A 10,675-nucleotide genomic window follows, 5' to 3' on the forward strand; every position below is an offset into this window, starting at 1 on the left:
ATGTGATAATTTCATGAAAAAGAATGCCAAATTCTATAGTTACAGCAAGTATATTTTTATTTATCTTTGGAATGTTTCAATTGTGTGGTCTCCATCAATCATAGACAAAACCCTACCTTCTTCCTTTTTTCTGTTTCTTTCTCCTTGGAAGGGAGTGTAGGCGCATTTAACAAAGGGACTCTAGCCTTGAACATTATTTTCCTTTTGGTCACCGTGATTTACTATAATGGGAAATTTCGTTTTCCCCTGTCGGATGTGAATTTTATGATTATGTATTTCCATCTCTTTCCAACTTTTTGATGATCACACGCAGCATTACTGTGAAAATAGATTAAAGAAAAAGGCTCTTTGTTAGCGCCTAATAACATTTCAGTGATCACCAAGTTAGCATTTCAGGAGGAATAATATTAGAGACATTCAATTTTTCACTATCTTATTTACATTATTAGTTAATACGATAATTATAATTAGAACAAAAGCAATTTCACATGAGTCCGTTATTGTTACTACTTTTCTTAACAACAATCACAACATGTTAATTACGTCCATAGTTGTGAAATTTTAAAATCAATTTTGTCTTTAGATTTATTGCTTTAGAGGAAGCTGATCCAAAACCACCTCAATAGATCCCAATCAAATATCACCATGAATAAATCATTAGCGGGTGAGATAGAAAATTGAGCATCCTGGGTCTTGTTTGGTTTATCAAACATACAAAACGTGCATGACAAAAATGCCAATAAAACATTTCCTATAGACCATTCGTATCTATTTGTTTAGTGACGGGCTACCTAATTCTTGTGTAATTTTATCGATCTAATTTATCTGTGTTTTAAGTATCCCCAACTGAATGGCTGTTGGACCCAATCAAATTTCCTTTTGTATTATTTATATATATATATAAGGTTGCCACCTAATAAAAACATATATATTTCTGTACTCATTTTTCCTTTCAAAGGAGACTTGATTTAGTCGGTGGTTATGGTCCACCCAGTGTAAAGCAAACTTGTACACCTCTCCCATGTCTTAATTTGTGTATGTATGTTCAACCAACCGATCATCCTTACCCGTTTGGGCCATCATGGTACTCTTAGGTGGGTTCACATGTGAACAGCTTCGTCTAGTCTTTGTAGTTTGTACGTAGATTTCAGTCATTAATCATGAGATCTATAACCAAAAATAAATAAATATATGAGAAATGGTCAATAGTCTAATACTTCGTTAGCCATTTTTATTTGACTTTATTTGACTATCCCCATCAAACAAGTAATTGTTGGTATTGGTTATGCGCTTATTTGTTTCAAAGTAGACAAAAATACAAAAAATAAAAAAATGAATTAAATTATTTTCATTTTAAAAAAAAGCCAAGCCAAAGAGATCCCAAAATAATAATGTACCAATGAGATGGTGTTACATATAATTGGTGGACCCACTTGATGCGTGGGGAAGAAAACTTATAACTTAGAAGGATACTGGTCCATAAAGGGATCGGAGCAATTAATTTGCAGGACTTTAACCACACAAGGGCCAATTTGCATTGGTTTGGTTTGATAATGGATCTAATAATTGAAACTAGATATGAACCCAAACGATATAGTTTTTTTTTTTTGGGCATCGGCAAATGATTTAGTTCTTGAACAAGGGTTGGTTATTTATAGATTATTTGAGTTGTTTATTTGTATTGAAGAAACTATTAGGATATATAAATGATTTGGACACTTAGATTAAGAAATTAGTTAATTAAGTGGTTTTAAAAAACTGATTAAATTGTGTTTAGGACATTTATTTCTGGAAATATGTCTTGAGGTTTAAGAAATTGGCTGAGTTGTATAAAGGAAGGATATTCAAATGAACTATTTTAAGGACATAAAAACAGGAAAATAAGCAGAGATTGAAGAAGAAGAAAAATCTTGTGATTAACTTAATTTAATTGGTTTATTTTATTAAGAATGAAAAAAAATTAACGAATACTTTAAAGGCATTAGTTTACGAAATAGTTAGAAAAAAAATTTAAGAAAAAAAATTATATTGATTACTTTTTATATTTTTCATGAAAATAATATTAAAACTTTCATAAAATGGTTTATTAATATTTGTCTTAAATGTAACCGTTAACGGGACTCTTTTAAGAAAATAATAAGTTTAAAAATATGATTTTATTTTATTTTTATAAAAATTAAACTTTAGAAGGTTGTATTTAGTATGATCCTACACATAATTTGCTTTGGTTTTGAATAAAAAAAAAAAAAAAAATTAGAACCAAAAATTGGCACGGTTCTTTTATTTTTTCACCTACCCTAGCGAGAATTGAACCAATCGGAACCCCCAGTTGCCACTTGCCACTGCCTCATCAAAGAAAACTTATTTGAAGTACTTTTCCCATAAAGGAGTGGACTCTAGGCACTGCTTTTTCATTTGTCGCTGCTTTTTCTATTTCCACAATTCTAAGGAACAGGACAAGTTGGACTAATGCAAGAATAATGAACTATCCCTTTCTCTAAGCCTTCTATCACATATCAAAGTCACCCCATCGATTAAGAGAGGCCAAGTTAATAGAAAATGTATATTTTCACTCAGAAAAAGATAAGTAAAAAACGTACGTGAATTAATGTGTTTTGCAAGGGACTAAGGGTGTGGCCTTACATATGTAACCTAGGCTTAGTATTTTTATTTTCAATGGTAATATTGATTGTCAACATTAGAGTGCTCCATGACTACATATCTTTCTTGGCTTTCTTTTCTCATATGAAAAGAAAAAAAAAATAATTCACTCGTTTTCATACGTATATTGAGATACACATGCAAAATATGAGCATCAAATTAACGGTACTTTTAATTATTAAGTTATTCTAAAAGCAGTGAAACAAATTTGCCGCAAATTCTCACGTAATAATGATGCTTTTGTTGAAAAGATTCAACCCCAAAAGAAAGAAGGCTTGTCAAGCAAGCGTTTAATGAAATTATGCACTAAATTTGATAGGCCAGTGGGTGCAACAACTCTTTTTAGGGTTGAACTAAGTTAGCCCGGGAATCTGAGCATTTTTTTCCAATCAAAACCTAATCTGCCAACCTCAAACAACTTTCTCTCTCCTATAACCTATTATAAAAGGAGCCTCTTGTCCCTCACTACTCCTCACTGCAATTATCACCTCAAGCATCATTAGTCATACAAAGCCTTCGAAGAGATGGAAGCCCCCAAGAACTTTTTTGCCAATTCTCAATGCTCTTTCATCATCTTTGGCATTTTTCTTCTCTTTGCTTCTTCGGCAATGACTTTGGCAGATCCCATTACTCACCAACACGAATTTGTTGTATGTCTTCCTCTTCTATATCTCTTTCTGTTTTTCACTTTTTTTTTTTTGTTGCTTCTTCTTTTTCTTCCTTTTGAATGCTAACTAGTGTTTGGCATGAAATAGATTCAAGCAACACCAGTGAAGAGGCTGTGCAAAACCCAGAACGCCATCACGGTGAATGGGCAATATCCAGGTCCAACCTTGGAAGTGAATAATGGTGACACTGTGGTTGTCAAAGTCACTAACAAAGCTCAATACAATGTCACCATTCACTGGTAATTACATGCATTATTGAGTATTGAAAATCCATACATGAAATTTCTCATCTCTTATTAAGGATTTGTTTGGGATCCACTTATTTTGTTGAAACTGAAAATTTTTTGTTGAAAGTACTGTAGATAAATGTAAAAGTTAACTGAAATAATAGAATAGGACTTATAAATAATACTAAAAAGTGTAGTGGGCCTATAAATAGTAGCAAAAATAAGTTGAATAGTAAAATAAGTTATCCAAATGCGACCTAAGTTATTATTGTAACTGTTGAATAAAAAAACAAAAAAATCTTTATGCATGGGACATGCATGCATATATGGTCACATTACATAGAAAAATCCTCCTTGGAAAATTTTCTTTTACTTTACTATTCTTTTTATAAAATTAATATTTAAATAATTTATATTTTCTAGGCATGGTATTCGACAAATGAGAACAGGATGGGCAGATGGACCAGAATTTGTGACTCAGTGCCCAATTCGGCCAGGAGGGAGTTACACATATCGTTTCACAATTCAAGGACAAGAAGGGACATTGTGGTGGCATGCTCATAGCTCATGGCTTAGAGCCACTGTTTATGGAGCTCTAATCATTCATCCTAAAGAAGGAGCTTCATACCCATTCACTAAGCCAAAGCGTGAAACAGCTCTTCTTCTTGGTAATTAAATTGACGCTCCTTTATTTCACAAATACCACTTGATTTCTCTCTTTTTCCTTTTTGGCATTAAATTTTTTTTTTTTTTAAAGTGACAATTTTAATTGTTATGATGACATAGTGTGGAAACAAGATCTTGGTTTTGAAAATTATGATTGTAATAATGATGAACTACGTAGGTATCTAATTAACGGTGATAATAATTAACTTTGATTGTTAGGTGAATGGTGGAATGCAAATCCCATCGATGTTGTGAGAGAGGCAACTAGAACAGGAGCTGCTCCAAACGTGTCAGATGCATACACCATCAATGGTCAACCTGGTGATCTTTACAATTGCTCCAGCAAAGGTTTGCTTCTAAGAATGAATCTTTTAATAAATTAATTAGTTATCATTTCTATCTTATAAACCATTGTATAATATTTTAGGTGATATTCATGACACCCCCACATGATAAGCAATCAAAGCTAGTAAAGAACCAATAATATGACACTGAAAAATGTGTATACTCTCCGCACATAGGTGACAATTTATGGACTGCCTTTAATTTGTAAACTACCAAAAATAAAGTAATAATATTTTTTTTTGGGTAGAAATAAACTAATAATAATTACAACTGTACGACAATGACAATGAGAAAATTATTGTAATACATTAAATTGCGTAGATACTCTTTTGCTTCAATTTATTTTTTTTGGTCATCAATTACTATCTAGATTTTTTTTCCCTTGTTAATTGGGCCTAGCGACTTGGCTTGGACATGGGCCACTAGTCTTTAAAAAAAAAAAAAAAAAAAAAAAAAAAAATTCTGATTATCCGCCAAGGTTTTATTTTGGTTGGTAAATTGATACAAAAATTTATCATATGCATGATTATTCTATCTTGATTTCAAACGATATGACCTGCATGACTTGATAGCCTATGCAGACATTTTCATAGTCTAAGCTTTTTTGTAGTGAAATTGACAATTGTTTCATCATATGCATGGCTTAATTTCAAAGAAGATGACCCATATGACTTGATTGCCTATGCAGACACTTTGATTGTTCCAATAGACTCCGGCGAGACCAACCTCATCCGAGTTATCAATGCCGCCTTGAACCAACCGCTATTCTTGACAATTGCAAACCACAAGCTCACAGTTGTTGGAGCTGATGCCTCCTACACCAAACCATTCACCACCACAGTACTCATGCTAGGACCTGGCCAAACCACTGATGTTTTGATCAATGGTGACCAAGCTCCAGCTAGATACTACATAGCAGCACGAGCTTATGCTAGTGCCCCAAATGCACCATTTGACAACACCACCACCACAGCCATTCTTGAATATAAGTCTGCCCCTTGTGCTGCCACAAATTGTGCAGCAAGCAAACCAATTATGCCTCCTCTACCGGCTTTCAATGACACACCAACTGTCACTGCATTTTCTAACAGTTTCAGAAGTCCTAGGAAAGTGGAGGTGCCAACTGAACTTGATGAGAGCCTCTTCTTCACAATTGGCCTTGGACTCAACAAATGCCCACAACATTTGAAAGCCAGGAGGTGTCAAGGACCTAATGGAACACGCTTTACTGCCAGCATGAACAATGTGTCTTTTGCGCTCCCAAACAATATTTCTATTTTGCAGGCATATCAACAAGGCATACCAGGAGTTTTTACCACTGATTTCCCAGCAAACCCACCATTGCAGTTTGATTATACCGGCAATGTTAGCCGCTCACTTTGGCAACCTGTTCCTGGGACTAAAGGGTACAAGTTGAAGTTCGGGTCAAGAGTGCAGATTGTGTTACAAGACACAAGTATCTTCACCCCTGAGAACCACCCAATTCATCTTCACGGATACGATTTCTACATCATTGCAGAGGGTTTTGGAAATTTCAATTCTAAGACTGATACCTCAAAATTTAACCTTGTTGATCCACCTCTTAGGAACACAGTGGCAGTACCTGTGAATGGATGGGCAGTCATTAGATTTGTTGCTGACAATCCAGGTAAATTTTCCGAAGTACACATAGATTATAATTTCCAATATACTAACTGTTATTTCATAGATATGAATTCAACCATCTAATGTTTAAAATCATATGTTTACATAGGTGCCTGGCTAATGCATTGTCACTTGGATGTTCATATCACCTGGGGCTTGGCCATGGTGTTCTTTGTAGACAATGGACTTGGGGAATTGCAGACCATACAGCCTCCTCCATTAGATCTTCCACTTTGTTAGGATAATCAACACAAATACATACCAACAAATTCACAAGCCCAGTAACTGGGGTTACTATTTTTCTACTATTACTATACAATTTCTCTGTTTGTTTCCCTGCATTTGGGGACCCAGTTCTTGTTATGTTTCATTGTTCTTTTTGATAGATAAAGAGGGTTTAGATAGGAGATGGTGAAGTAATTGCAATACTATGTACCATCTATTTATCCGTAGACCCTACATATTTCTGGATTTAGTTGTATTTTTTTCTATATCTATTGTTAAAGAATGAATTAAAAAGTTTTGAATATTTTTATGGTGTGCACCTTTTATTTGTATTCAGTCAATTTAAGGATCCTTCTTATTTCTAGTACGGTAACAATATACATAGACTAAAGAAACATGAACAATATAATGTGGAAAGCATCACAAAATGCCAGATTTTGAAGGCAGCCCTTATGCCATGTATCTTGGAGGATGTTGGTTAAAGCCAACAAAGCAGAGCAAGAAAGAGCAAAACTCAAAAGTGAGTAATAGAAAATGTAAAGGATAGCATCCATCTTGTCCACGAAAGAAGCAAACATGAGAACTTTTTTCTGAGAGACAAAAAAAGAAAAAAGAAAAAAGAATCATGCACAAAAGAGTGCCTGTGTTCACATTTGGTCCACTGGTAACATACACGAGATGCACATTGAGGGCAATCTGCAACCACCGTACCAAAGTTATGCTGATATTTAATAAAGTCAAAGCATATAATCTAATATACTTTGTCATCAAATTTAAGAAACCAAATATGCCATATGATTCTACCTCTAAAGATGAGTCAAAGTGGGTACAACAACATGTAGAGTATAAACAAAACATTGAACTGACAAAGGACAGAAGGAAACAAACTACAAATAACCCAGGAACCATTCTTCTAATCTTTGACCCCTAATAAAAAGCAATTGCTAGCCTCCAACTTCTCAAGTTTTTCAAACATGGAAGGAATGTAAATATAGAAAATACAAGGTGAGGAATTGTAGTTGAAAAAATTGGTGGTTGCATTCTGATTGAACAATATGTTTAGCTTCTTAAGACAGAGAGGGTCAGGGAAACGGCCTAACATCTAAATATTAGTCCACAATCAGACCAACTACAATATAAGATAAAACAAAATAAAATACAACAAAACAACCAATCCTTAGTTGCAAAACTTTTGGGTAAACTATGGATTCTTAATAGACTAATCAACGAACATTCTTGAAAAAAAATTAGCAAAAGGATTGGGGAAAATATGAGTGGATGCCTTCAATATATCTTTTCCTGGCATATAATAAAAGTCATGCAGATCCATGTCTCTACTCTACGTCGGTTACAAATAAATACCAAACAAATTGTGCCAAGAAATCGGTCACTTGGAACAAAAAATTTCAAATCCTAAAAAAGATTCTCACAAATTCAACTATCCGAAGAAGACAAAATTATGAGCTACAACAAATCTATAACTACCAAACGTATTTCTACCTCTGTTTTTCCTGCCAAATTTACACAATTGGAAAAGGAAACTTCTTTAGTGTGGCTAAATATGTCAACAAGAGCTTATCCAAAAAAATAAATGTCAACAAGACCACAACTACTTCACTATAAGGCAGAGGAAAATCTAGTACAATGAACCCAACTTACCACAAACAAATCAGCAGGTAAAATGAACCCTTCGAATACTCTAACATGTGTAGCTCCATTTTTAATATTAAAAATAAGAAGATACCATTAATAAAGCAATAATGAACAGTCTGCTGTGTCCTTGAAAATAGACAAAATTATTATTAAAAAAGAAAAAGAAAAAAGAAAGAAAAGAAAGAATACAAAACAATAGAGAAATTAAAATACTACAAAACATCAGTGTCCAAATTGACTAATTAATAGGAGACTTGTTGAAAGCCTACAGGAACAATCTGCTGTGTTCTTGAAAAAGACATTAAAAAAAAAGGAAAAAAAAAAAACATAAAACAATAGGAAATTAAAATTCTACAAAACATTAGCACTGTCCAAATTGACTAACTAATACGAATTAGCCTTGTTATGAGTTGATAAACATTGATTTGGTCTGCAAACAGAATCAGCATCACTAAATTCACTCTCAAGATCAATGACCCCTTTCCCATGGTCTTTGTCAGAAGACCCATGAAAAGCAAATCCATTAGAACCACAACTACCCACAGAAGAAGCAATGCTCTCAATATCATCACCATCCACATCATGAGCTTCTAAGGGTTCTTCCTCCTCCTCCTCATCATGATCCCACGGCATTGTTCTGTTTGCACTTGGTTTTTTAACCGGAGAACAACGATCTCTATCCTCACATGGCAGCTTCAATCCATAACTCCCACATCTTTTTTCACCCACATTTTCTTCTTGGTCCTCATCATAATGCTTCAATGGTGGACAGCAATATTCATCACAGTCTCCCTTTTCTTGAACATGTTGTTGCAAAGACTGTCTTCTGATAAGTGATCTATGGACTTCCACGTCCCTGTAGTTGAGACCTAGGTAGTTTTCAACCTCAAGTAACCGGACCAAGAAATACTCTTCATCAGTGTCAGAACTAGCCTTTGCCAAGACTATCCCTGATTTCCAAGAAAAGATGTACAAGACCTCAACAAGAGTACCAGTCACCAAATACTTCTCCTCCTCCTCCTCCAATGGTGGTTCACATGGATCACTGCCAAAGGAACCCACATTCTTGCAAAGAAAACTCATCTTTGCTCTGTAACTTGCAACCCAAGCAACCAGAAAAACAGAACCCAAATACACAAATTAAGACAGTTGTGTAAGCGTAAAAGCAAGACCGCTTGTTAGACCGTTGTGTTTAGTAGTCATATATAAAACATAGTAAATAGTAATCCTAGAGCTAGGGGGAAAAGGAATCCCAACTTATTTAGGATTTCTATCTAGTTCGTAATAGCCAATAAGATTGGGACAATGGGACATCATATATATATATATATATATATATAAACTAGTTATTCCCACGTTGTTTGCTTGTAGGTATGGGAGATAAGGTGAATTTTATCCTGCCTGATACCTTACTTGGTATCTTACAACTTGTTGGTATCCCTGGCGTGGTTTTTTATTTTGGGATAAATGTTGTGATTAACACTAAAGGTGAGATGTATTATTAGTAATATTATTGGAAAAAGTCAAAAAGATTCTTTGGTATTTGCTTTTTTGTACTATCTATTATTTTTTTTAAGAATAATTAATATTTCTTTAATATTAGTCATAAAAACAAATAAGAAATGAAGAAAAAAAAAATTAAACTAACAAAAGAAAAGGTTAATAAAGTGATACAAAGATTAAATTCCTTAAAGTGAGACCACACCACATCTTTCTAGATTAACTTAGAGCACTATTTCTCCTAGAAGGATAAATGCTTACTTACAAGCAATTATTTAGAGAAAGAATCTCCTCCAATTGAATTGAATTTTGAACCAAATGTGTGATAATTCATGACATTTATTTGATTTTAAATGCTATATGTCCTTCTCAAAAAAAAAAAAAAAAAATTGAAGAAATTGGAGGGTTCAATGGGAGAGGGTCTTATCCCATTTTTTGTGCATTAGTTAATTTTATCTCATTATATAGTAGTTATCATCATCAAATATATATTTAATTTATTCTTTGAAGAAAAAAAAAAAGAAAAAAAAAGAAAGCCTTTGAACACTCATGTAGCGCATGTGAGGAGAAAAGTTGTTGTTGTTTTTTATTTTATTATAGTTATTATTATCATCTTCACCGGCAAAGGGGTTAGAAAAGTTAGAGAGAACTATTTTAGAGAAGATTCATTCCCCAACTTATCTTGAAACATATATATAAGAGAGATGTTATATTTATAATATTTTTACAATAAATCATAGGTAGTTAGTTGTTATTGATTCAAATTTGAAACTAACATTAAGATTATTTTTTTGTCTTAACAATAACAACTAATAATAACCTGCCACTTAGGATTTGTTATAAAAATGTTGTAGATATATCATTTCTCTATATATATACATGAACCCAAATGGATTTTGTATCATTCTAAAGTATATACCCTACATTCTTTTTTTCTTTTTTATGCTAAATAATATAAACATACACCATACATTCAAAAACTTCAAAATCACTGCCTTAATTTCTTATGCAACAAATAGCGCATTTACATTTTGGACCCATTAAAACCTTTATGGAGTTTACTATAGTTTCTACCAGATTCATCCT

General features: G+C 33.4%; 1 protein-coding gene across 1 annotated transcript; it reads left to right on the forward strand.

Annotated features, from left to right (window-relative positions):
- Positions 1-3,074: 3,074 nt before the first annotated feature.
- On the forward strand, positions 3,075-6,744 carry LOC115973295 (laccase-12-like). The gene is made up of 6 exons (XM_031093549.1): positions 3,075-3,311; positions 3,417-3,568; positions 3,980-4,224; positions 4,442-4,570; positions 5,256-6,215; positions 6,321-6,744. Exons 1-6 carry the CDS (start codon positions 3,186-3,188, stop codon positions 6,449-6,451), a joined length of 1,743 nt encoding a protein of 580 aa, XP_030949409.1. The 5' UTR covers positions 3,075-3,185; the 3' UTR covers positions 6,452-6,744.
- The last annotated feature ends 3,931 nt before the right edge of the window (positions 6,745-10,675 follow it).

The sequence above is a fragment of the Quercus lobata genome, unplaced genomic scaffold (assembly GCF_001633185.2).
Source record: "Quercus lobata isolate SW786 unplaced genomic scaffold, ValleyOak3.0 Primary Assembly Scq3eQI_181, whole genome shotgun sequence".
Taxonomy (NCBI): Eukaryota; Viridiplantae; Streptophyta; class Magnoliopsida; order Fagales; family Fagaceae; genus Quercus; species Quercus lobata.

Coding starts and splice junctions, on each gene's coding strand:
- LOC115973295 (XM_031093549.1), top strand. CDS start 3,186: ATGGAAGCCCCCAAGAACTTTTTTGCCAATTCTCAATGCTCTTTCATC. Junction 3,312..3,416: donor CTCACCAACACGAATTTGTT/GTATGTCTTCCT, acceptor GGCATGAAATAG/ATTCAAGCAACACCAGTGAA. Junction 3,569..3,979: donor TACAATGTCACCATTCACTG/GTAATTACATGC, acceptor TATATTTTCTAG/GCATGGTATTCGACAAATGA.